Raw genomic sequence first — 27,645 nt, forward strand, 5'->3', positions numbered from 1 at the left:
TGTTTGTTTTGCATCCAAGTACGTTTCATTTCTTGAAATTTCTTAAATTAACATGACATACATCATTGTAATGTCTTTAGCTGTGCAGTTGGATCGTTGAATCAGCGTATACTGTATGCAGCGAGTTCGCCAGTATGAACGCACATTGCGTTCAGAACGACTCGCACACGAATGACTCATTTGAATTGATTCATTTAAACTATTGAACTTTTCAGTCACTAACCAATATAAGAGATCCTTGAATCATTTAAAGTGAACCACAGAGAATGCAAGATGTGAATGAGCTTTGCTCATTTAGTAAGACTGGTTAATTCAGTTGGCTATTATGGGCTGAAAAGTTAGTTGAAAATGATATAAAAACTATTTGATTAAAAAAAATCTTTTTGGTTGAATAAAAGTAGTGTTTTATATAACTTAATAATTGTAATTTTCATCTAATTTTATTAGAACTTTTAATGTCAAAGTCACTTTGGTTAATCCACTTAAAGGTACGGTAGGCCTACGTGTGTGTACAAGATCAGGATGGCACCACCTCCGCCTCATTTTGAGTCAGGAAAAACCCTGCGTAAGTGCAGTAAAAACTGGTCTTGTATAGCGTACCACAGTACAGGTACAAAGCAAAGGATTTTTTTTAAGGAAAGAGTAGAAAAGAAAAAGAAGTCAGAACTAATCGATCAGGTGTTGACGGAAGAGATGTGTTTTTTTTTAGCCGATTCTTAAAGATCATTCCACAAATGTGTTATCCAGGTTGTTCCTGCACTCTGACCCCTCTCCCTCCCTATGTGTGTTAAATAAATACTGCTATGTTTGGAAACTATGGACTAGGCAAAGCAGGATCAGGACAACACACTTCTGAAGAATGGTCATTATGGACACAAAGTGTTAGGCCTTTGTTTTGTTTGTGTGTATGAGGTGAAGACCACTGACCACAGGCAGTACTTCCTCTTTCCCATGGTCTGGGCCACAGGCCAAGTGGCTCTGCTCATGATCACGCACACCAAATCCCTAATGGTAGGCAGGCCAGATAGTTCATCCGCACACTGAGAGTTCAGAATCTCGACAGATAGTCACACATAAATGGTGGAACTTAAATCACAAGATATTAATACATTGACTTTGAGAATCACTGTGTGTTATAATATCTTGTTACACTGCAGGCATTCATGCCTATTAATCGATTCAATTTGCCGATGAAAACGTATAGGTGTTGTAATGGAAGTGTTGAGTATACACATGAATGTGTTTTGAATGAGGATCTTGATGGTCCTACAAATCTCAGTATTTCAGCTGTTTTTCTGATGCAAGTTATACATTTATGGATCTGGCAGACACTTTTATTGAAAGCAACTTGCAATGCATTCAAGGTGTTTTATCAGTATGTGTATTCTTTGTCATTCAAACCTGTCACCTTTGTGTTGCTAACACAATGCTCTACCGACTGAGCTACTGCAACATAATTTCATCGCTGTGCTTCCCAAAAACTCGGCTGTCCAAATTTGCTGTTTTTCAGGAAATGGATAAACACTGTACTTTTTAAATAATGAAATACTGTGTTGTCAAAGTTGATAAGCACTTTTTAATACTTTTAATTGGTTAGCTATTTGTAAAACCCAGTGACAAACATAAAGGGTGACAATGATTTATGGCAAAAAAATAAAGATCACAATATACTGTATAGAGATACAATGTTTCAGAAGGACAGCAGCGATATATTCATCTACTGTTTTACCAATATTTGTTTGTATATTTTTAGTTTATATATTTATTACCATATCTTTTATCTGGATATATATTTTTTTGTTTAAGTACTTGAAATACTGCTTTTGTGACATTTACAGTTGTGGCAATGTGTCACGCAAAGTTATGCAAATGCAAGGGAACAGGATGAATCACAGAGATAATGTCCCTCTACATGCCCTGATCTAATCAATAAAGAGGACAGTAAAATAAAATTGGGCATTACTTCGCTTTCTTTTTTAAAGTATACACATAGAAAGAAAAATTATTGGTGAGGTCTGGACACATCACTCTCTGTTAAAAAGCAAAGCACAAAATGTAATGAACAGGGCTGTAAGATTAGAATTTAGTTGCCTTATAGGTCCAAAATGTATAGTTTTTAAATATTGTAAATTAAATCAAATCTTAGGATTTGTTTAGTATTTGGCAAAGGGCCAGCAGCACTTTAAGCACTTTTTAGGTGTTCTTTAAACACTGTATCTCTGTAAATGAAGGGATAAAACTGTCTTAAATTTTACAATTTAATAATGGCAGAGCCATTGCTTTTACTTTATATCCCAAACTACCCCAAAACGGTCTAAAAATGCCCATGGTCTAGTACTGAAATTATGTCTCAAACTTTGCATCTAAGATAAATTGTGCCAACTTGTTTTTCTGGAAACCAGACATGATGTATTTCTTTGTACAGAACATTTCAATGTTTCAAAACTGTTGATAATTCCTTAACCAGAAAGGAATGTTCTATATGCATGAATGTCTGTGGGAGAGAGACAGAGGTAGACTGTTTTCACAGAAATGTATTCTGCAAAGTACTGCTCCTATAGTGCCACAGTACATAGGTGGTATATTGAGAATTTTAAAACGGATTCAAACCGAGCTGTCGTCGAATTGCAGTTTGTCATTTACAGCACACAAACCCATCATGCAAACAAGAGGTGGTCTTTGCGTCTCTCACAAAGCTCTTCTCAGCAGATAAACAATACTGCCCTTTAAAACCAGCATATGCAAATCAACATCACGCTTAGACACTAGCACAGCTTCATACGACTGATCTGTGTGTGTGCAGTGTTTGTGTTATTTTTCCTATGTAATGCTCTGTGCTGTTTACCCTAGTGTACTATTTTGGTGTTACTGTATTTATTTTCATGGACGTGTTGAAGTGAGATTAGCTTTCATTCCTGTCTTAACACACTTCAGATTCTAATATCTACAAGCATAATAATGGGAGGCTCATCTGTATCCTGTTAAGTTTTTTAAATGTCCATATGCAAAGTCATGCAGGATGGATATAAATGGACAATGTAAACAGTTTTAAAACATTCTAAATACATTGGTCTCATTATTTTTTTCTGTTTAAAAAGATACAGTAGAAATGTTAAACTTAAAAATGAAGTGTAATGCAAGTATTGGAGGTTTGAGCTTGTTGTGCATCTTGCGTTTACTTTTTAATGTATTGAATTTGGTTGTCCAAATGAAATGAAACATTTGTTTAAATATGTCAAATGTACAACATTGAGCAGAAGTCTGCATTTACAGTATGTCTATATACAGGGTAAATGTTTATGTGTTAAGTTTTTTGCTGAAGAAGTGTTAAATGTGAGGTTTCTATTTAAAGTAGCATCTTTGAGCAGCCTTAACCTTTAACTGCGTGACCACAGCAATTTATCACACAGCACAAACCCACCCACACAGCATCCCCTCTGCTGCTGTCTCACGCTCTAATAAGAAATTTAATTACTGTAACTACTCACACATACAAATGTTTTTACAGTATAACTGTCATTGCGAGGGCCTTCCATTGACTTTCATCCTTTTTATAGAGGTAGTGAATAGTGATATTTTGTATTCCCCAAAACTAACCATTTTGGCATTTTTAAAAATTTAAATCGGCAAATGAAATCGTTATTTAGTCATCTTTTGAAGTTTTTTAAGGAGTCATTGTGGAAAAAGTTGGGAGTTCCAGAAAAATGTTCCTACATTGAGGCGACATTTTTTTAAATGCCAAAATATATTTACCATTTACCATAATTATTACACGTTTTACACTTCCCTTACCCTATATATATTGTTTCTTTGTTTTACATTTTATATACATTTACAATGCTTCAGTTGCCAAAAAACCTTTGCCAAATTATTCTTAAAATGAAAAATGTATATTTTAGACCCAAACATTTTCATTACAGGCCCCACAGATGTAATCTTTTATTAAGACCCACCAACATATTATTTCTTTTGCTCAGTAGAGAGTGGTTCATTTTTTACTTGTCATCGTATGAATGAAGCATCATTTTAATGGTAAGACATCAAAACCATTATCATTGACTAAACTGTATTAGTATTAAAACATGAAATATGTATGCTCAGAATACACATCTACTTTATTGGCTGTCAATGGAGAAAGATGCCAGATGGAGTAGTTATGACTACACCTACACCTAATCATAACACTCCTGATTGCTGTTCTCTAGATCACAAGTTATGTTTAAACAAGTGACAGCACTATTAACTGAGTGGAAATACTTGATTACAGACTGGAAAGCTGATGAATGAAACTTGTCTAATAGTGAAAGTGTATACTGTACCTCGAAAGTAATGTAAGGCAGATGTATTATGTAAATGTAAATTTTGGCCGATAACCGATAATTATTTAACACTGGAAGCCGATAATCGATATATCGGCCGATATACAGTATCTAAATATTAATATTACATCATCTGAGACTGAAACAAAAGGCAAAAAGTGGACAGCTGCTTTTATTTGAAAACATTCACTGCAGAAAACAAGGTAACCATTAGTTCTCCTTTTCCCAGAAAATCACATACCAAGCCTACTTTACAGTAATTAAAGATTCTTTAACTTTTAAACTTTTCTGGTATGTTTGTTTAATAAACAAATTATAGATGTTCTTCCAGAGCAACCCAGTAAAAAATGTTTTTAATAGCCACATGTCTAACATGTGTCAAGACAGAAAGCATTCAGACAGCAATCGGCTTAAAAAAAATATGCTTTTGTTCCTATAATTTACACATTCATAAATATCTACATACTGTACCTACATTAACAATGTTTTTGCTTATAAGTTAGTGACTGATCATGACAGAACGACAGTATTGTACTGGGTTTTAACTGTGAGTTGTGCAGTTGAAGTGGTTTAACCAGAGAAAATGATTCATAATTTATCGGCCTAAATTTTATTATCTGCCGATACGATAACACTCAAAATGACCATTTATCGGCCGATACCGATATGGACAATAATTTATCGTGCATCCCTAGTATTATGTGTCCCCCATTCTTACGATTGAAGAGATTTGTGCCAGAGTCTGAATACATGCACCTTGTGTGTGAGTGTGTGTGCGTGCGTGCGTGTGTGTGTGTGTGTGTGTGTGTTTGACCCTGAGCTAAAAATATATGTACCATTGGACTCACTCTCCTCTCAGCGTGGCCTATTTCGATTCCTCCCTTGTTCTTTAGTTTAATGAGTCAAGTTTCCAGTGACCAGTAGGTATAAAAACCTCACCATGCATGAATCATCTAAACTTACTTGCTGTCCTCTCTCGCCCTCTCTTTCTCTCTGCTGATTTCAGCCCACAGACTGACTGCTCTTAAGGCAGGTGGACACGTCTCTCTGTTCAAAGGTGCAGGAGTCATTTCAGTGTGCCTTCCCTTTTCTCTCTTTTTCCCTCTGGTATTCTGATGGAGTGCAGAAGAGTAGATATTGAAAAGGGGACAGAAGATCAACTCAGTATCAGGGTCTTTATTTACCAGTGACGCACATATTTGAGATATCTGGAAAAGTTTAGACAAGTTTTCTTAAATATAAGCAAGCAACATGCATTACGTTCTCAGCATAAGACAAAAATGTCTTGTATTGGTATTACTTTTGCCGAATGCTTACTTTCATGTACAAGTACTGTATGTCCTTTTTGTATTTGGTGTATTCGTATTTTTGTATCAAATAGTTGTTGCTATTGTCCACAAATTGTAATCAATTGTTAATAGGAGTCTGTAGTAAGTAAACTTGCAAGTAAACAGGTGCATCTATCTGCTGATTCTCGACAACAAGGACTAAATGTGTAACGAAAACAAACTACTGTCATCTTTACGATAATCAATATGGCAAATATAAAAAAAGTACATTTTAACTTCCCACATGTTAAAAGCTAAGCGTCAAAATTCAGACAATTTAAAGGTGAAATATGACGTTTGCAGTTAAAACAAAAATTGTCATTTTTACATTTTAAAATTAAAAACGTGGACTGGGGCAATGTCAGGGTTTTATTTGTGGATAATTGTGGATTTGTTGCGATGCACCTGCTATCGAGTGAACAAATAATATATAGGGATTTACGAATTAAGTCACTATTTGAGAAAGTAACTTATTAAAATAATATAAATATGTCCAACAATTTGGGTTATTTTTCATCACTTTCCTCTTTATAGAAGTTTATTGGATTTATTCAGTTTCTGGAACTTGCACCTAACACAGGCTTGCTTAATTGCATCCACATACCAAAGCAATTTTAAGGATTCTGTTTATGGAAAATACATTTTTAAAGATTGAATTTTTCTGCTCTTGTTTATTTGGATTACAGAACAACTTGTCACTCACATTGTGTATTTATGACATTCAGTTACTCAGTAGGGACCTTTAGCAGTGTGGGAATCTGATAACAGACCTAAAAGCCCACATGACTTATGAAACATGAAGTTGTTATTTAAAACATAATCAACTCAGAAATTGTTACTTAAGTTTAATAGTGTTTTAAAGTTTAGAGAAATGGAGGTGGGAGTTGCCTCACATTTCAATTCCTGTTTGCCTCATTTGTATGTAATTATGTAGTGTATTAGTTTTCGAATGAAGAAATACTGCACAAAACGCTGGTTATGTCACCCATGTCAAACTGATGTGTTGCATAAGAAACTTCTAATTATTCTCTCTCTTTAAAATGTCTTGTAAGTGGTTTATTGGAGGATTCTGTGCATGTTATGTGCTGATCTTTTCATCTATCTATCTGCTGAAAGGAATATCTGGTTAAGTGTCATTCACAATGAACTCATACAGTGTGATGGGTATTTTACATATGTGATGTTTTTAAGCATAACAATTTTTTTGTATAATAAAGGAAGGTGCATTTGCAGGACAAACAATGAATGATAGTGAAGAACTGTTGTGCATACTGGACACACATTTCGCATTTGTATTTGTGTTGTCAACTGTTATTTGTGCTTATCACTGCTGAATCAGTGTGTGTTGAAAGCAGGCAAAGTGCATGAGTTTGATCTACCCTAGAGAGAGTGGGGTGTTTAGAAACCACTCAAAGTGTTTTGTAGTTTTAATGTCAAATAACCACATACACTGCTGAGATGAGGTCATGATTAATCTATATAAACATATTCTTTGTAGCATGTAACCTAATTCTATCATCATGTCTTTGCTTTAATGATTTTGAGGATCACATTATTCAGTAAACAACTCCTGAGTAGTCTCTTATTGCAGAGATGAAAAGAGGTCGGCTTGAGTGTGCTGAGTTTGTTGATCGAGGTTTAAGGGCTCTGTTGATAAGTGTGTCTCTCTGTGACTTTTATAATTACTGCCGCCTGTCAGACAAATTTTCTTCAGGTAACGTTACCTGAGTGCAGTCAGGTAGATCACGGTCTCATTATTCTCCTGAACTGGTTGCGATCATGTATCACCTAGTTTGATGCGTCGTTGAATAAAGAAGTTTTGTTTGCTGGTTTATGATTCACTGAGATACTGCTGAGAAGATTTCGATGACAATGCAGATGATTGTTTGTGTTCCAAGGACATTACGCTGCTAAAAATGTCACACAGGTGAGGAGAATAGAGTTGATTAAAGGTGAAAAGAGATGATTAAAGACAAACAGAGTTGATTGGAGTCGTGTTTTATTTCCGTCTGAAAAGAGGTCAAAGGAACAGCACTTCATTTTTACAGACACCCTATTTGTTCAAGTGTGCTCTGACTGACTCCCTCTTGCACCCACAGCATCCTCTGGGCAAGACTTCAGTTGGGCCGTATAGCATCTTTCCTCCCTAAATCCAATGGATACATTTTTCGGTCTGCGTTTCCGGCGGAAAGCCCGTGATCCGAGCAGACGCAGGCGTTCCAGCGTGTCAATTCCTGCGAGTAAGGCACGCCGTTGCTCCAGTGTGGGCCTCCCCTCAGCTGGCCTAGCTCAGAGGCGCAGGTCCAGCGCTCAGCTCCAGATCAGCGACGTGCAGGCAGAGGCCTTGCAGCACAGAAGAGGGCATTATGCCAGGAGAAGATCCAGTGGTGCGACAGCTTGTCTGACCCCTCGGTTTTCTATCCGACGAAGACAGGCTGCCAAACACCGCAGTATTCATGCCCAGCTTCTGGGGCCGTCTCTGCTCCTTGCCAGTGTGGTGCAGATGAGCGATAAAAGTCAAGATCATGAAACGGACGATAAGAGCGTAGAAGAATATTTCTCTGATAGCGACTGCAGTCAGGAGGAACAAGAGCAGGAGGGGGTGGACTTAGAGGCAGAGTCTGAAAAGTGTCGGACGTGGTTGGCTCAGGGTTTGGTGACAGGGGAAAGCATTCAGCCCCGGCCTCTTATCCGTGCACCACGTTGCCTGCGGCGAAACTCCTCTCACCTGTTGCCGGCTGAGGCAGTTTATCGAAGCCCGGCTTTTTATGGGGTGTACGGGCGTTACCGTAGGACCAGCCAGGCAGGCGGATTGTGGACAGGCAGGCGAAATTCTGCTACAGCTCGAGGATCAGTTGCACTGTACAGGAAGACGTCCACTTTCTGGCCAGATTTCACGCTTTCACATACACTGCAGGGAACTTACTACAACCCTCAGACTGACACATGGAGTGGGTTCCTCTCGTATGTAGAGCCCTAACTACAGCTATATGTACAGTATGTCTGTGTGTGTGTGGGATGGAGATGTAAGTCAACTTTTTAGTGAAAGCTGTTTGGAAATGTTGTGCACAATAATGCTGTTTGTGCATTTGTGTGTGTGTGTGTGTGCGTGTGCGTGCGTGTGCGTGCGTGTGTATGTGTTGAGAAATGTTGTGAGATTGAAGTTTTCTACTTCAAGTACTTTGTGTTTCACACTTGCTTGGCTGTGCCTTTGTGTGACTTTATTCTTGATACGAGATGTCAATCCCAGTCTTATTCTATCATTTTTTAGGGACACGTTTTTTTAGGTTAGGGTGACTATACGTGCCATTTTTCCTGGACACATCCTGCCCAGGATTTCGGCTGCATCCTCCTGAGGTCACATTTGTCGATTGCATACGTCATCGACGTTTATTATTTCAGGAAAGCAAACGTTACATTTCAAGGTAAGAATGAAACAACAAAGTTTTCAACTGCAATGAGACAACCTCAGTGATGCTCGTATGCTATGAGGTCAACAAATACGACCTCAGGAAGACCCAGCCGAAATCCTGGGCAGGGCGTGTCCCGAAAAATGTCATGTATGTCTCCCTATTTTAGGTACACGTTCTTTATAGATGCACTTGTGATGCACACCTATAATATCGATCATTTTAGTATATTGTTTGCGACACATTTACTGAAGTGTGTTTGTGTAATGCATATTTCAGGCCCCTGCATTGGCATACAGTTTATGATTGTTTTTTGCTTGTTTTATGGGACATGTCTTTATTTCGTTTGTTTATAGGAAAGCCATCGCCAAGTCAGGCCTACAGCACCTCTCATCCCAGCCCAGTGCTTCAGTCCTACCCAAAGGGGATACAGAGAGAGAAATACGCAGTACAGTGGACTGGAGTGTGAGTAACAAACCTTATAATAAATCCATAAGGACAATTAAAGAAGTCTGTTTTACATATAGTTAGATACTCTGTGTTTGTGTGAGAGCAGGAATCGTCTCTGTACGGAGAGCACATCTGGTTCGAGACTAACGTCTCTGGAGACTTCTGTTACGTCGGAGAACAGCACTGTTACGCCAAATCACTGGTGAGTGTGTGTTTAAATGTAGGATGCCAGTATAAGCTCCTCTTTATAAAAGCATGGCAAAGGTGCTACTGAAAAGATAAATATGCAGAAAGAGAGAGATGGAATGAGAGACAAGTGGCGCCAGAAGGATTAGAGTGAAAGTGGCTGAAGATGGACGAGTTGTGAAGACTAAGCTCATGAATAATAATAAGCTCATGCTTATGTTGCTAGGTAATCTCTATCGACCAGACAGTCACGTTGCCTAATTGATACAAGCTCTTGAATATTATTCATAAATCAACGTTCTGGGCAGATGTCAATGTTCTGTTTGCCCTTGTAGCCTTTCTAAGCTTTTCTGGCATTGAAAAACAATGCTAAACCAGTTTTATATTTGCACGTAGAGATGTGATATGAAAAAACCACAGTTATTGATATTGTGTTAATTCTACACATATGATAATACCGTAAAGATAGCACCCATACTCCACATCCCTACATGTATTTTTATTGTAAATCATCGTCCAAAAAAAGAGAAATCACAAATAAAAATGAGTCAAATGTACCTTGTATTTTGGTACATTATTTTATAAAAAAGGCATTTAAAAAGATATTGTGATAATATCGTCACCGCGAATGCTCTTGGCCATGATAACCGTGTGGTGAAAATCGGATATTGTCGGATATTTTTTTTTGAAAAAGTGTTCATAAAGAACAAAATGGGTTAAACTTAAGGGAGTGATTGAAAGAGAGAGGACAGGAATGGATGGAAAGAATTTATAATCATATTTTCATATGGATTAAAACAATTCTTCAACTACCTTTTCATCAAGGTGTAATGCTGACCCCTGGAGGGCTGTTAATGATGTGCATCATATCATTTTTATTTTGTTATAGTTATTTTATCACCTGTGACCTCAATCTGATTCAGATGTTCTCTCTTTTTCTACCTCCCCTGTCCTATTTTTCTTGTTACAGCAAAAGTCTGTTGCTCGGAAAAAATGTGCTGCTTGCAAGATTGTCGTTCACTCCATCTGCATTGAACAGCTGGAGAAGGTGAGTCCTGTTTCCGATGGCAACACTAAGGTAGAGGCATGATCTGACAGTGCATCACAAACCATACATGTTCCTCCCTTCAGTTATTGGACTGGAATGCTCCGCCTCAAGGGGAGGGGCTTGATGAGGTGCCCCTCAAAGACCCATCATTCAGAGTGAGAAACCCTCTAGGTTTTTTCGGCTGGGCTAATGGATCACTCACACTTTCTGATCTTAGCAAAGATTGATGGCTGTCTGGCTTGATAAACCTTCGTTGCATGCTTCATAAGCGTATGCAGAGAAGTACCAGACCCTGATTACATCTGGAGCCGCTTTAGCCTTTGAATGTGACGTCTTTTGTCTCTCTTTCATGTCGAGATTTATAATCGGTTTGAAGGTAAAAGCGTGAGGTGTTACGTTTGAAATGATAGAACACAGAAAGGTTTTCTTGCCAGACATACTCTTTCTTTCAGCAGTTCGTGGATCACTTTGATCGGGCAATTGTTTAAGTCCAACTTTGTTACATCTGGGTGGATTTTTTTTATTTAAAGGCACATATTCCATATAGCACAGGTATGTGATAGAAATTGAATCTGGATGGACTTTGGATCTGGATGGATCCGGTGTGTGGGGCTGATTGTGGTGACATGATATTTGATCAGGGATGGTTTTAATCATACTTAACACTAACCAGGCTAACAAACTCATAGAAGCACTACACGAAGAAAAACAGTAGGCAGGTGGTTTTGGTTTGTTCATGATTTTCCGTACTTTAATACAGTCCTGTCGTCATATTGCATTTTTAAAATTGAAAAATGTCTTCTTTCTACATGTGGAAATAATGGGCTATGTGGGAAATCTTCTAATCTGATCAAATATGTTTTCTGGAAAACAATCCTCATTTTTATAATGAGCTGTCAAAGCTCAGGGACAATGTTAAATAGTATTGTTGATGATGTTGCATTGTGTTTGTGTTTCAGATAAACTTCAGATGTAAACCATCTTTCAGGGAGTCAGGATCACGAAACATTCGAGAAGTGAGTTCTCTCTTTCTCGCTCTCTCTCTGTTCTTTCCTTTCTTCATTTAATTTCTTAATCTCTCCCAGTCAACCTTTTTTCCTAATCTTATTTATGTTAAACCATCCAGAGCTCAATAAACGGCCAACAGCAATGCTCTGATTTTTTTGTTTCATTTTTCAGATTCAAAGCTTCATTTATGTTATGTATATACGTTCAACGTACAGATCATTCACTCTTTCTGTAGGGGCTGATGCTGTTTGCTGTTTAAATTTGGAAATGTTTGTACCTCATGAATTCTTTCTTTCTTTCACATCTACATCTTCTGTTTTCCTTTCCCAAATCCTTTCTCTTGCTTTCCCTGCTATAATCCACCCTGTCACTCCTGTTCTCCATACCCTGCTCCTCTGTGTGCACTCACTCCTCCTGTATCCCATCATGCCTTGGTGGGTTAGTTCACCTGGCGCCGTAGAGCTTTCAAAGGTCACCGTGCTCTGGAGCGAATGAGAGGTGCTGCAGCTAAATACAGTGCATGCACCTCTCTTACACAGGTATCACACGCATACCTGTACATCACACCCACATATTTACTCTATGTCCCCTAACTGAGAATACCTACAGTACACTTTATTTTAGAGAACATGCTAACCTAAACCCAAACCCAATCAGTTCTTGGCGTAGAAACTCCTCTAAAACTTGCTTGTTGAAAACGTTTTTGATGAAATCTTGTGTCGTGTTTTTATGGCAGCCTGCAGTAGTGCGACACCATTGGGTCCATCGGAGAAGACAGGAGGGCAAATGCAAACAGTGTGGAAAGGTGGGTAAACAGATCTTTACTGGAGGTGTTTTGTGATAGTTCATTATCGCAGGTATATCATAGGTTATATTACATTGTACGTTAGTGACTGAGTTATATAGTTTTCAGACATGTTCTTTGATTTCTGTCTGCAGGGGTTTCAGCAGAAGTTTGCCTTTCACAGTAAAGAGATTGTAGCCATTAGCTGCTCCTGGTGCAAACAAGCAGTATGTTTCTCAGCTTGCATATATTGTTTTAGTATTGTGGAGAATGTAAATGTATGTGTGTGTGTCACTCGTCTGTCTCTCTGTCTGCGTGCAGTATCATAATAAGGTGACATGCTTCATGCTGCAGCAGATAGAAGAGCCGTGTTCATTAGGAGCACATGCCGCCGCTATAGTACCTCCTACCTGGATCATACGGGTTCGCAGACCTCAGGTAATCTGTGCATGGTTTGTTTTTCAGTGTTTTGTTAGCTTTGTAGAGTGGCCGGTAAGGTTCGCCACCTTCATTTTTTAAGGGAAAGCTTGAAACTGCATTAGATAAACTTGCAGAATGAGAACTGAAAATGTAGGGGTTTGGTTTTGTGATGTTCTTTTGCTGTTTGTCAATTTTAGTCATCACTAAAATCAAGCAAAAAGAAGAAACGGACATCTTTCAAGCGCAAATCAAGCAAGAAGGGAGTGGAGGTATGATTCCAAGCAATTCAATTACTGTACATTTATTCATAATACATGTTTTAAAGCAGCTTCGCGTAGAATTGTGACTTACACACCTCTCAGTGAAAGTAGGGAAGAACTCATTCGGATGTGCTGGAATACTTAAACACATGCATAAATCGCATGACAGCGACCTTTGTTTACCTGGGAAGATGCTGTAATAAATACCACACTTTTGCACTTTACATCTCTTTCTCTTAGCAGGAGGCTCGATGGAAGCCCTTCATAGTGAGACCTATTCCCTCTCAACTCATGAAGCCACTGCTGGTGTTTGTAAACCCAAAGAGTGGAGGAAACCAGGTCTTGTTGGTGCTATTATTATTGTTATTGTTGACTTTATTACTATTGTTACTAGTAGTTATAGTATTTCAACTCTCTCTCTTGATCTTTTTCCCAGGGAGCTAAAATCATTCAGTCCTTTATGTGGTATCTGAATCCTCGGCAGGTCTTTGATCTCAGTCAGGGGGGTCCTCAGGAGGGGTAAGTACCTGAAATGCCACAGAAGAACAATAAAACACATGTTAATCGTGTTTGCATGTTTGTCACGTGTTTTTTTTTTTTCAGGTTGGAGATGTATCGCAAAGTTCACAACTTGCGAATCCTGGCCTGTGGTGGAGATGGCACAGTAAGCCTCTGATCACATTATGTACATGTTAGATGAGCAAACTACATAGGAATTATTAACCTCTCCAGCAGGGGGCAGAACTGCACAGCTTATAAGCAGAGCAAGAGAACATTCCCCTGAGTCATAGGTCATGTTTTTGAATCGGATGAGTCACGTGTTTGAGGAGTTTCTGACATGTACCGCTGATATGTGTGTCCTGATTTAACCCATGCTGTCACATCTCTATAATCCGTTTGCGTGAGTAATTAAGAGCCTTAAAGTGCGGAGCCGAACGCAGTCATATTTCACACCGTGACTTTGATCCATGAGAGAGAAGTACAGGAATAACTGAATTGCCTTGAGCTCAACAAAAATAAGGAGTTTAAATCCACCCGTCTCATCAGTCTTCCTCCACCCCGCTGAGCAGCAACACTTTTCTGAGAAAAACACTTGTCCCACTTTCTCTGGGTTTTTATGATTTTACAAAACAAGATGTAAACAGTAAAACTAACCCGTTTAGGTATTAGATTAGGATTTATTTATTAGGTTTGCTCAGTACAGTATGTGCATGATGTGAATTTATGGATTTGAAGATAGTTTGTGCGTGTCTCTCTTTCTCTCATACACTCATGTTAAATGATGCTTTGTTTTAGGTGGGCTGGATCTTGTCCACTCTTGATCAGCTCCAGCTTAACCCTTCGCCTGCAGTTGCAGTGCTCCCTCTGGGCACAGGAAATGACCTCGCTAGAACGCTAAACTGGGGTGGGGTGAGTGAAACTTGTCTGTCTATAAGGAGAGAGTGATGTGCGCATACAGACACATCCAAACCAAACACCCATTATGTCAACTTTGCCATCTACAGTAAATTTTGATATTTTCCGTAACTGCGTATAAGCATTCCACAATCCGCTCTATATGTATTCAAACCAGTTTGCTAAATGAGCTTTTATATAGAAAATGAACATGCTAAAATATATGTGTGTATATTTGCGTAGGGTTACACAGATGAACCTTTAAGTAAAATTCTGTCTCACGTTGAGGATGGGAACATTGTCCAGCTAGATCGATGGAATCTGGTTGTGAAGCCCAACCCGGACGCAGGACCAGAAGAAAGAGATGAGCAGGTGACGGACAAGGTAAAAGCTCCACCCACCTCTGATCTTTCAATATACTGTGCTTTTTAACGCGCAAGCCCAAAACAGCTGTATGGTTTACATGTAGAGTACATGAGTGTGAAGTGTGATTTCTGCTCCACAGCTCCCCCTAGACGTCTTCAATAATTATTTCAGCCTTGGTTTTGATGCTCATGTGACCTTAGAGTTCCACGAGTCTCGAGGTTGGTGCGAAGACACCAGCTTGTGTGCATGTTTGTGCATCTTGAAAGTTTTTGTGGAGCATGTGAGGTCAAATTGATTGTGTGCATTGTTGTTAATGACGTTTTTTTCTTGTACTCCTCAGAGGCCAACCCTGAGAAATTTAACAGTCGATTCAGAAACAAAATGTTCTATGCAGGAGTAAGTAACACACACACTTGAGTACTGGATCCATTAACACAAGCTAATGAATTTAATTACTGCAAGCACCCATTTTAATGGCAACATTAATAATTATGACAGTGAGCAGGTGCTGACCTCTTTACACCTGAAATTATTATCCACCTTGAGTGATCCAATCACAAGTGGTGGGCCGAGCCCAAGACACATCATTGTTTACACCTGGTAGTGCATCATGCTTCTCATTTGGCTCATGTGACCGCTTGTGAGTCATGGCACGTTTATAAAGTGCGATAAAAACAAAAGCATAAACAGTTATGCTTTTATATTTTAATCTTACATTACAAAACCTGTCAAGCAGAATGCATGTTTTATGTTGATGAATGGTTATATTCTTTTAAAGTCTTGTTTTAGCATAATGGGGGATTGACTGGGTGTGTGGGCTGTCCTTGTGTGTGGACTGAGGTGCACTAGAAAAGATTGGAGTATTCACACAAAACACAGGCACTCACATTCTCACACAGGTTTTTAGTCTGTTGGAGACTTGTTTCAACACAGTGAGTGATTGACAGATGAGTGGACGGTCATTTGCATCAGCACAGATTAGTGTTTACTGTGATGTAGTCCTTGAAATAAGTGTCACATAATCCAGTCACATGATGCTGTGGATGCTGTTTATGATAGGATCACCCCCAAAGAATAATAACAGGTGTAAACTGTGTCAGTTAATGCTAATAACAATAGAGATACACATAATGCTTTCTTTTTTTCTATAGACAGCGTTTTCTGATTTCTTGATGGGCAGTTCAAAAGACCTGGCTAAACACATAAAAGTGGTGGTAGGTACAGAGAATAAACTTAACAAAGAGGACATCTGTGTGTATTTGTATAGTATGTGTGGGTTCTTAGACTTGTCTCTAAGTGCAGTATTTGCATGTTTATTTTTGCTTTTATTTCTCCTGGGCTTTAGGGCTCGGAGGAAGTGTCTGTGCATTAGTGTTAAAACTTTTACTGCTACTTATATAAGACTATTAATTAAAGCCTCAAATTATAAATACTGTTTCTGTCTCATTTTCTATAGTGTGACGGGACAGATTTGACCTCTAAAGTCCAGGATTTGAAGCTGCAGTGCCTGGTCTTCCTTAATATCCCCAGGTTACAAACTCTGCATTCTGTCTTTGTATCTTTCCTCTCCTCTGTTTTATGTCAGTTCTTTATTCCTATTATTTGTCAACATGTTACTTCTGCCAAAAATGTGTGTGTGAAGAATCTGTATGTTTGGTTCATCCTCTCAGGTATTGTGCGGGCACTATGCCGTGGGGAAATCCGAGCGAGCATCATGATTTTGAGCCTCAGCGCCACGACGATGGCTGCATTGAGGTCATTGGATTCACGATGACATCACTGGTATGCCTCACTGTTGCTTTAGATCGACTTTGAAGTTGATGCATGTCTTTTCGAATCAAGTGTGTGCATTTCCTTTCCATTATTGCTGTAGGCCACTCTGCAGGTCGGAGGTCACGGTGAGAGGTTAAATCAGTGTCGTGAGGTCACTCTCACCACCTTCAAGTCGATCCCCATGCAGGTGGACGGCGAGCCTTGTAAGCTAGCACCGTCTGTAATTCACATCTCCCTTCGAAACCAGGCCAACATGGTGCAGAAAACCAAAAGACGCACATCTATACCACTGCTCAATGAGTGAGTGCATACCGTATGCGAGAACACGCTCATATCTCTGTAGGATTACATACACACAGGAAGCTAATACCAAAATTTAAAAATGAGATTAAAATAGCATGACGACTGTTCAAATAGGCAGCATCAAAATGTATATCACAAATGTACACATGAATTTGGAGTCATTAAGCAGAAAGCTAAACTGGTTTGATGTCTCTCTCTATTGAGCTGTTAAGTTTATTGGGAAACATAAGCTTTCTCTGTCCCATTACTTTCACTGTAGAAGTATATATACTGTATATATTACCTTCATAAATGCCCGCTATAGACAGACAAACTCGTTTTAGTCTACTGATTCAGATAATCATGCTCTCAGAGGTTTTGTTAATTTCACACCTGGGCAGCTCTGTGAGGAGAAAGCACCGTATTGATGTCAGATATAGTCCTGTAATGAGACGCCTGTTTCAAAGCAAAATAACACATTTAAAAAGCAATGTTTAGTGAGGTAGAATAGTACAGTACAACAAACCTGCGTACTACATATTGCTGAGAACTTCAATTAGTGGGATGTTTGTTCATGTTTGTGTATTTTATGTATGTGTTTTCCTGTTCTGTAGTCAGCAGCCATTTCCAGAAAGGTTACGGATCAGAGTGAGTCGCATCAGCATGCATGATTACGAAGCTTTGCATTATGACAAAGAGAAACTCAAAGAAGCTTGTGAGTATGAAATACAGCACACACATTCTAATCACACTTAAACATGTGCGGCCCAGTCCCAGTTCACTGCATGGTGAAAATTGCACCTAGTTATTGCACTACCTAGAAACCCTGTTTAGTATTTTTATAATATGAATGCTTAGGGACCATATGCATTGGGTAAAATCATATTTGCATGATTTATGTACGTTTGTGAGATAAGATCATTTGTTGCATCTTAAATGGATATTTGTATACAATACATTTTTCTTTTTCATTTGCATGTTTCAAACAATTTGTGTTAATGTCTTTGAAGTATTTGACAAATCTGATATTTCTTCCATTCTGGCTGCTTGTAAACTATTAACAGTCTATTTGACGACTTGGTAAATTGCATTATGGGACACAATGTAAAACACGACACCTTGTTTCAGACAATGGGCTCTATGCATGCGGGACTTCCGCGTTTCACAGGAAGAACCCTAGGCAGTTTCCGGTTGGGGACACTTAAAACAGAGAGAAATGGAAAAATGAGAAACCTGTTAAATTTAGCAGATGCTGTACATTGCGGCACACAGCAGTGGTACTGTATATAGAAGTGCTTTTCTACCGTATTTTAAATAATACTTTCATAAGTTAACATTTCGTTATAACATTCAAATATGATTGAACGCCACTTCTATATACCACTGCTGCCAGGAAACTGCCTAGGGTTCTTCCTGTGAAACGCGGAAGTCACGCATGCATTGAGCCCATTACACTATTCGCAGACTCTGGTTGTCGATGCAAGCTGCAGTTTTATTTCTCAGCACTAGGTGTCCTCCCATTCCTGCTGTGAGTGTTAACAATCACTGCTGCAGGAGTTCAGTGAATATATAGATATTAAGCTTTGTGCTGCTGTTGTGTTATGACACAAAGCATTTTGTGCAAAATTCATCAATGTTGTCAAAGCCTGTTGTGTTGTAATACATCAGCATCAGCATCCTTTTTCAAAAATCAGTTCCCAGCCCAACCATAAACTCTTTAAGAAGAGCTGTCTGTTTATTTTTTATAAGCGCTTTTGTATCCTGCTAGTGTGAGTGCAATAAAACAACCTGCAGATCTATGTTAGTACATCTTTGTGTGTCTTTGCGTGTGAAGGAGAAAGACAAAAAGATTTTAGCTTACAGTTGTTCTACTGTATACTCTCTCCTCTGTGATACAAAAATACAACACCCATCACTCTACTGTTGTCAACCCCTCTTCACTCTTCTGAAGAGCTTTGACAATCCCATCAAGAGAGAACAAATCTGAATTAAATTTCGGAACGAATTTCAGATGTTGCTAAGCAACCCAACATTCTTCAATGAAAGAGACCTCTCCCATCTTCTTCTCTCTCTCTTTTATTCCCTGCTCATTTCTGCCTACTGTTGCTCTTTCTCCCTCTCTCTCCTCCGCACCACCATGCCACAGAAACTTTCCATCCTCTTGTGAAAGCTCATTTAATTTAGAAATATTATCCTGTCTTTCTGAATCCTGAGAGACTGAGCAGGATCTGTGTCTCAAGTCGGGGTAGACCATGACTAATGCTCGTCCAGCTTTGAAACAAACTGTATCTTCATTACATCAAAGTTGAGGTGAACGTGTGTAGCTCTAAAGTGACATGGACGCAAAAGTTTTCATATTTTATCAGTGACAAGGCAAGTGTACCCTCAGCAAACCCTGCACAAGCCCGAAATGTCATCATATTCTCTGCTAGTAACAGCAGATAACAGCAGGATTAGAGCCCTGTGTCTACGGAATGCCTGCAGAGAGTCAGTGCAAATGAAATTACCACATCGTTTCCATCACGTCCTATTACTGTCTAGACCTGTGGATTAGTTTAAATGAGCTTGATTGAGTCTAAGCTATTACTTGTTGGACATGGCAGATACAACTGCCGTTAATCATATTCATCAACCTGACATATGCACAAAGACCTGCATTGATGTGGAAAGATTGCATGTAAAACATGAATAATAGTCAAGTTCTTTCTTTTCTCTGATAAGTGTGTCCTGAGAGGAAAATGTAGGATACTGTATGTTTTTCCAACACTGCACAACAGCCTGTTATTGTGAGAATGATAGAATGATTCTTTATTCTCTCCATCTCTTCCTTTACGCCTTTTTATTCTCTTTCTTTTTCAATCCTCATTTTAGCAATCCCACTTGGTCTCATCGTTGTCCCAGGAGACAGTGATCTGGAAACCTGCCGCGCTCACATCGAGAGACTACAGGAGGTAAAAAATGAAGGGGTGGAGTTAATAGATGGAGAGGGGTAAAATATGAGAAATGAGAAACGGAGAGGACAAGCTAAGATAGAGGAGGAGAGAAGTTGATTAATGATGAGAACAGTCAGTCACAGCAAGAATATATCGACGTGGAAGTTATACTGCACCACGGATACAGTATAGAGGTTAGACCGGACCCTTTCACATCATCCCAAATTCATTCTTTTCTTCTATGGAGGACCAATAGTGCCGTTTAGAAATAAAATGAAGGATTAATTGATCAATTTAATAATAATGTTTTTCTTTATTCAATTCAATTCAATTTGATTTATATAGCGCTTTTCACAATGTGCATTGTTCCAAAGCAGCTTTACAGGAGAAAATAAGAAAAACTGAAAAACACATTTGTCAATTGAGTACTGCAATGGCATGTAGGGGCAACCAATCAGCTTTCGGCTCAGTTTTAGGATACACCCCCTCTTCCACATGTCATACATGGTAAATGTAAGGTGAAATCCCTCATACAATCCCAACCCGAGTTTCATTCTCATCCATATGAACAGATTACAACATCCTGGACTCTCTAGTGAGCGGATAGGTTCAATGTCACGCTCACGCTGAACTCAGTTTATAACTTTAAATTCTGTGCGGATCTCCAGCTCTGTCTCTCACCATTGTTAAAGAACTTTGATCATTCTGTGCTGCTGGAGTTTGTGTGTGGGATTGATGAAGAATAATTTGGGTTTGCCTGTATGCTTGTTCACATATGTAGTGTCCGAAATCACCTAAACCTTCTGTTTAATTTGCAATGTTATGTAGTTATGGCACGCAAGGCATAACGTTACTGTTTAATGACGGTAGGCCTTTATTGCTGTCCAATGAAATTCCGCCTTACATTTACTTTGTATGACAGGTGGGAGAGGGGGTGTATCCTAAAACAGAGCCTAAAGCTGATTGGTTGCCCCTACATGTGCACTATCCAATGGCATTTTTTAACTAGTTTGACAAATGGATAAAGAAAAGCATTTGGCCAAATGACAAAGAAAAGCAATTGGCAAATAGAGAGAGAAAAGCATCTGGCAAATGCTTTTTTTAAAAGCGATTTTAAAATGTGCATGTAAAATGATTTATTAATGAACTTTTATTGTTTCATTTTTCTACGTTTTAAAAATAAATTAAATAAACAGTTTTGAATTGATCTATTTATTTATATTTTTAAAAAAGATTTTTTTAAATTGAGTGTCTATTAATTTCTCAATTTAAAAAGTGATTTATTTGTTTTAATTACTAAATTGATCAATTCATTTTATTTCTAAACGGCACTATTGGTCCTCCATAATCTTCAGGGAAATGATGTTGAACTGGAGAATTATGCAAAATGTTGTTTGTTTTTGTTGTCTACACTGGAGGCAGAGCTTTGTCTTAGAGGAATAGTTCGCCCCAAAAATAGAAATTACTGTATGTCATTATTATTCACACTGCTGTTGTTCCAAAACCCATGTGATTTTTCTTCTGTGGAAAAGAGAAGGTCAATATAATACAAGCAAACGAAGAACAATCCACACATATTATTCTGAGCAGTTTGAAGGACCCTAGGAGGTAAAGTAGTGTGAAATCTGGCTTGTTTAGTGTCTGTAAAAGAACTCTGTATTCTTCATTCACTAACAGATAGACTGTTGTGTATTTGTTCTTCCACTACAATGTTTGAAAGATTTAGGGCCCTATCGTACACCCGGCGCAATGCGCGGTGCAAGTGTTTTTGCTAGTTTCAGCCCGACGCAGTTCTCATTTTCCCGCATTTGCGCCCATTTGTGCGCCCATGGGCGTGCTGGTCTGAAAAAGAGGCGCATTATTGGCGCGTTGCTATTTTGAGGAACTGAAAATAGACTCCGCCATAGACCAACTCAAACCTGGTCTAAAGTCAATGGGCCCTATTTTAACGATTTAAGCGCATGGTCTAAAGCGCACAGGGCATGTCCTCTATATCATGTGCTTAGATCATTAAAATAGGGCCCCTTATGTGATGTGGCCTATGTATCTAATACTGTATGATGATGATGATCTGTGGGGTTTAAACCGATGAATTGTGTGTATGATTTGATGGGAAACGAGTTTCTAATTCAGTGGGGTCTCCTGCAGGACTTTGTGTCGTGCCACCCGTCTCTGCAGCGACTGGTGCTCCAGGTGGGTGAGACACCTGAGAGGTGAGATAGGCACACCTGGAGCACTTTCAGGAACGAGACTGGAAATAGAGCCGTAAAGACTTAGTGGGGTATTTGATTAGTATTTGATGGACATTCCTCAGTAAACTTTTATGTCCTCAAAAACGAGAAAGGGTCTGAGTCAGATATGTTTACTTTGAGAGTGCAAAATCCTCAAAGAGATAAAATAAGCAAAGAGTTTGTTTTCATATAGAGCTTAACATTATCCCCAAAGCCGAATATTCCAAAATTCATCCTAAATCTCTTCCACATCCTTCTCTGTGAGATTAGAGCGCTCTAGCGCCTCCTAGAAACTAGTCCATTTGCAGATGTGCAGAGAACCCTCATTACATCTATTCCCTCATGACAAACTTCAAATATTCATAAATTACAGTAAGAAATAAATCCCCCTGCTCAGCCCACCATCCCGTGGATATTTCCCATGAGTCCTAAGTGCTCCCGAGTGCCCTGTGTGGTTGAAAACCTTATCTTGTATTGGGCTTTATTGAGAATGGCAGCTTAATACCGATGGTGCATGCAGGTGTTGTGTTCACTTTGTGTTTGTGGATTCTGTGAATAGTGAATTGTAGTTTGTATACAGTATTGTGTGGATGTCAGATTCTTTGACCCAGTTGCATGACTTTGATGGATAAGTTGTAGACCTCCAAATGGCAGTTTGGAACTTTAAGAAAAGAGATGAATAGATATATGGAGAAATGTCAGCTCTGTGTGCGTACGCTGAAACTTTCTTTTTGTTCATTTGCTGTTAGTCTGCTGTGAGCTATAAACTGGCACTAATCATAATGTTTCTCCTCTCTGCTATCAACCTTTCCTCTCTTGCCATCTCCTGTATCACGCTTTCCTCCTCTCTGATTCTCAGGAAGGTGACGGGACCAAATCAAAGGCTTTGTCATCTCAGAGGCTGTCACCCAAATGGTGCTTTCTCGATTGTGAGTATTTCTTTCTACTGTGAATTAAGAGGGTAAGATCTGTAATGGACTGAGCGCTGACCTCTTCTTTCCAGAGCAAGTTGTGCAATGATGCGTCTTTTATTAATCAGAGTTGTGTGCGATGCTGTAGGTTTTGCAGAAGAAGAAGAAAACAATAAAGAGTGAAAGTCAGCGTTTAAAACCCGCAAAATACCATCCATTTTTAATGAAACAGCCAAGTGAGTAGGGTTGGGAATCGTTTGAATGGGATCGATTCCGATTCCAGTTCAGATTCTGCTTATCGATTTCGATTCTTATCGATTACCAGTTTCAATTGTACAGTTGAAGCAAAACATTTAGGTAATTTAGCCTGCTTATTGACTTGTTTGAGCACGCAACGTGTGTACTTTTCTGAAAATATGCACACAGGAATTGATAAGAGGAATTCAAGTTTTAGTCTCAAGTATCCGATTCCAAATTTGAATTGATTTCCGATTCCCAACCCTACAAGTGAGTCATAAATAGTGAAGAACAGAATATGTTGAAATAGTTCAATGATAATAAGGGGTTCCAGTGATTACTGTAAGGACTGAATTAGAGTCAGAGAGTGAACTGCATGTCTGCATTGATGAACTCTGTGTGCTTCATCAGGTCACACCTGCACATCTGTACAAACTTTGTTAATTTATGAAAAAATGCATCACATATGGATGCAGGCATGTTGTCCCATGTGCCTGTTTGCATATTTATGTAGTCAAGTACTGTAAAATGCATTCAGCAAAAGAGAGTGCCGCAGGATGACGTTTTTTTGTAGGCCAACCTGGAAGTTTGGGCCGTGCTAGTTCCTTAGAACAAAAGCGTATAGACTTTTGCCATAGACTTTTGGAAGTTTGCAAAACATAAGCTCTGTGATTAACGGGGCTTATAATACTTGTCTATCAAGATCATATTTACAAATTTACACAACATTTGTTATTTTTAAAGTCTAAATAGTCTATTAGTCTATCCGAAGTCTACAATCGGCAGAAGTAAAAAGCTAACAGAAGGCTATACAGTCCTGCTCACCATTATTGGCACCCTTGGTAAATATGAGCAAAGAAGGCTGTAAAAATAAATTTACATTGTTTCTCCTTTTGATCTTTTATTTAAAAAATATACAATATTCCAACATTTCATTAAAGTAAAACAATTTGAAGTAGGGGGAATATCACATAGAGAATTTTTTTTCTGTAATACACCCTGGCCACAATTATTGGTACCCCTAGAAATTCTTTCTAAGTAAAATACCTCCCAAGTATATTCCATTGATATTTACATTTTCTTAGCACACCAAGGTGACTAGAAACATGACATTGTCCAGTTATAACTTCTTGTTGCACAGGAGAATTAATATTAGTAACACAAAGCCCAAACCCCCTTAATCATTTATCACAATGGATAAAACCAAAGAATATAGTTCTGATGTGCAATGTAGTTCTGTTGAGCTACACAAAATACAAAATGGCTTTAAGGAAATAGTTAAAACAATAAACAATGTCACTTCCAACATCAGGGCAATGATCAAGAAGTTTTAATGGACTGGAGATTTTGAAAATCAGCTTGAAACAGGATGTGTGTCTATATTGTCTCAATGCACAACTAGGAGAAGAATTTGAGTGGCCAAAGACTCTTCAAAGAGCACAGATGGAAAATTGCAGTAATCAGTTGAATTTTGGGGTCAGAAAGCATTTAATAAAAATAAAGGAAAACTGCACCTCCATCACCACAAGTGTTTTGGGACACTGTTCAAGAAACAAATCTTCTGCTCTCATGCAAAAATAAACTGCACCATATTAATTTGCCATACTGGAACTTCAACCAGGACTGGGGTCTATGGCCATATGGAATGAAAAAGAGTTTTTTTGGCTGCAATAACGCAAGATGGGTTTGGTGCACACAGGGATAAAAGAATGCCCCATGTCCACAGTTAAATATGTAACCAGATCTTCATTGTTGTGAACCTATTTTTATACCAGAGGTTCTGGACATTTTGTTCAGATACATGTCATCATGTTTTATATCAAATACCAACAAGTTAAAAAATCAAAACCTGACTTGCTGTGCTAGAAATATTATAATGGGTCGTGGTTAGATCGTCCATCAGCACATCAAAATAAACATCAACATCAATAAAAAATGGGTCACTGAACACAAAATCAAGATCCTGCCATAGCCATCCCAGTTCCCTGACCCGAACCCTATAGAAAAGGAGTGATATGAACCGAAGGACCAACATTTGAAGGATCTGTAGAAATTCTTTATGGAGGAATGGACTCAGATGACTCTCAATGTAATCTCAAACCTCATCAGACTGAAAAGAAAACACTCAGAGCTGGTTTTCTTATAAATTAAGGTTGCGGGGTGAATTAAATACAAGGGTGCCAATAATTGTGGCCAACATATATGGAAGAAAAACATTTTTTTCTCAATGTGATATTCCCCCCACTTGTGAAATGAAATGTTGGAATTTTGTAGATTTTTTAAATAAAAGATTAAAAGGAGAAACAATGCAGATTTATTTTTACAGCCTTCTTTGCTCATATTTACCAAGGGTGCCAATAATGGTGAGCAGGACTGTAAATAAACTACACTATGGTCGCTCTATATCAACATCACCACCAAGCCACCGACAACTTTTAAAAACTTTATTAATAAAAAACATGTTGCCTGTTAAGTAATGACTCCGTGAATTAATCTACAGCCACGTTTTTAGAGATTTGTGTCCATGAGGTATATTATTTCGTCGCTGTCCTTCTGAAACCACGGATGTCCAAATTCTCTGTTTTTCAGGAAATGGGAAAAACTTTTTTTAGTACTTTTTATTGGTTAGATATTTGCAGAACCCAGTGACAAACATAAAGGGTGACTAAAAATAATGATTTATGGCAACAAAACCCCCACAAAATATGGAGATATAAGGTTTCTGAAGGACAGCAGCGATTTGTGAGATTTCTATGCGTGATGACGATGTCGTCCCCGACAGTGAATGTAGTCGCTTTTAGTAACTTGTTAGCAAAAGCCGTTTTTAAGAAAATTAAAAGTTTAAAAAAATCACAAGCGAGTTATAACTGGTGTGTTTTATATCATAGAATAAAACGTGAAAATATTAAGAGGTTTTGTTAACCGCAGACCTATTTTCAGACATAACCAAAAAAAAACATTCAAAAACCCATTGACTTTGGGGCGATGGAACTGGACGTGCTAGAATGTTAACTCGCTTCAGGGTTTTGCATACAAAAATGTGTCTTCCCTGCGGTAGTCTACAGTATTTAGATGTGGATTCCGTGGGAAAGTATATTTTACTAGCACCTACGACATGCAAAAGTGCAAAGAAAAAAACATTCTGCTTTTGTTGCAGAATGAGTGCCATTACTCAAGCACACTATTCTGTCTCGCTGAGCTCACAGAATCCATCAGCACTTTAAAACATAATTCATGCTGGTATCTTTTTATTTTATTCTGTTAAGTGTGGAGACAAATTTTTTATCTTTGCGCTACTGTAGACCCACTAACTCCTTGTAGGTATCCCAGTGCGAGTGTGTTAGCACAAAAGCAGATGGTATAAAGTGTATGACAACACTCTCAAAGCTCTGTAGTAATCTGCTTTCTGATCAGTGTGAATCTGTGTGAATCCATCTGGATTAACGTCAACCCAATCTTAATTAATCACAGGATCAGACGAGGATCACGAGCTCCAGAGAACCAAAAGTCTGTCACTCTATTCTACTCTATGATTCTTAATGGAAACTTTGATGTCTTCACCTTATGTAGTAACACACATATGTTAAATCAGTGAGAGGAATATGAGCTGTGAAGAGTCAGACTTCCTTTGAGCAACACGCTGGAACTCCATCATCACAACACATAAATTCCACATGACAGCTGAGTCACATTGACATAAAACCTAAACTGCTGCACATCAAACAGATGAAGTGACAGTACATCAGATCCTCTCCTGACTTGTGTTTTTACTCTTCCACTCCAGTTCCTCCCACTCATCCCCTCATCTCCTGAATGTAAAGAGCTTCTGAGGGCTTTATTACATAGACAGAACTTTTCACCACAGTGACTGTGGGAGTTCTTCTGTTCTCAGCTCAGTGTTAGGTAGAGGTTCAGTCTGGTTTGAGACCAGGGTTATACAGTTAATGGCTTGTAAAACCAATTGTGCCCAGAGCACATATAGGGGCAACATGCCACTAGGGTGTAAGGAATCCAGTGCACAGAAACATCAATAGGGCTATATGAGATATGAGCAGAAGCTGTTGGGAGTTTTTCTCTCTCTCTGTGGGGTTAATTTGCTTGGTTGAGATCGGAGATCTGTGGCATTGCCTTTTTTGCTCATTGTGAAGATTATAAGATGACTGTTTTGTCAACACTATTGGTCAAAATACCTGGCCTGCCTCCTTTTAAGTGCCCTCTGATTCTTGGCATGTGCTGAAAGCTTGTCTTTTGGACAGATTTAATGCATTTGCGTATTAATATATGACCTGAAAGTAAGAACTGAA

At 38.6% G+C, this 27,645-nt stretch overlaps 1 protein-coding gene across 19 annotated transcripts in view; it reads left to right on the forward strand.

Moving 5' to 3' along the window:
- The window catches only part of dgkza (diacylglycerol kinase, zeta a), a 116,076-nt gene that overhangs the window by 65,232 nt on the left and 23,199 nt on the right, over positions 1-27,645 (forward strand). For 4 of the 19 annotated variants that reach the window (XM_057346966.1, XM_057346957.1, XM_057346990.1 and 1 more), the window contains 25 exons: positions 9,414-9,522; positions 9,614-9,709; positions 10,664-10,741; positions 10,825-10,896; positions 11,701-11,757; positions 12,193-12,288; positions 12,486-12,554; positions 12,689-12,760; positions 12,855-12,971; positions 13,151-13,222; positions 13,454-13,552; positions 13,650-13,732; positions 13,817-13,877; positions 14,510-14,623; positions 14,852-14,992; positions 15,114-15,192; positions 15,315-15,370; positions 16,126-16,188; positions 16,431-16,504; positions 16,645-16,756; positions 16,848-17,047; positions 17,644-17,744; positions 19,901-19,980; positions 22,111-22,155; positions 23,053-23,122. In XM_057346966.1, coding sequence (XP_057202949.1) covers positions 9,414-9,522; positions 9,614-9,709; positions 10,664-10,741; positions 10,825-10,896; positions 11,701-11,757; positions 12,193-12,288; positions 12,486-12,554; positions 12,689-12,760; positions 12,855-12,971; positions 13,151-13,222; positions 13,454-13,552; positions 13,650-13,732; positions 13,817-13,877; positions 14,510-14,623; positions 14,852-14,992; positions 15,114-15,192; positions 15,315-15,370; positions 16,126-16,188; positions 16,431-16,504; positions 16,645-16,756; positions 16,848-17,047; positions 17,644-17,744; positions 19,901-19,980; positions 22,111-22,155; positions 23,053-23,122 — 2,216 coding nt within the window. Of the gene's footprint in view, positions 1-7,746; positions 8,612-9,413; positions 9,523-9,613; positions 9,710-10,663; positions 10,742-10,824; positions 10,897-11,700; positions 11,758-12,192; positions 12,289-12,485; positions 12,555-12,688; positions 12,761-12,854; positions 12,972-13,150; positions 13,223-13,453; positions 13,553-13,649; positions 13,733-13,816; positions 13,878-14,509; positions 14,624-14,851; positions 14,993-15,113; positions 15,193-15,314; positions 15,371-16,125; positions 16,189-16,430; positions 16,505-16,644; positions 16,757-16,847; positions 17,048-17,643; positions 17,745-19,900; positions 19,981-22,110; positions 22,156-23,052; positions 23,123-27,645 lie in introns of those variants that run through there. The other 15 variants (XM_057346888.1, XM_057346862.1, XM_057346982.1 and 12 more) reach the window with 13 other exon arrangements.

The sequence above is a fragment of the Triplophysa rosa genome, linkage group LG1 (genome assembly GCF_024868665.1).
Source record: "Triplophysa rosa linkage group LG1, Trosa_1v2, whole genome shotgun sequence".
NCBI lineage: Eukaryota > Metazoa > Chordata > Actinopteri > Cypriniformes > Nemacheilidae > Triplophysa > Triplophysa rosa.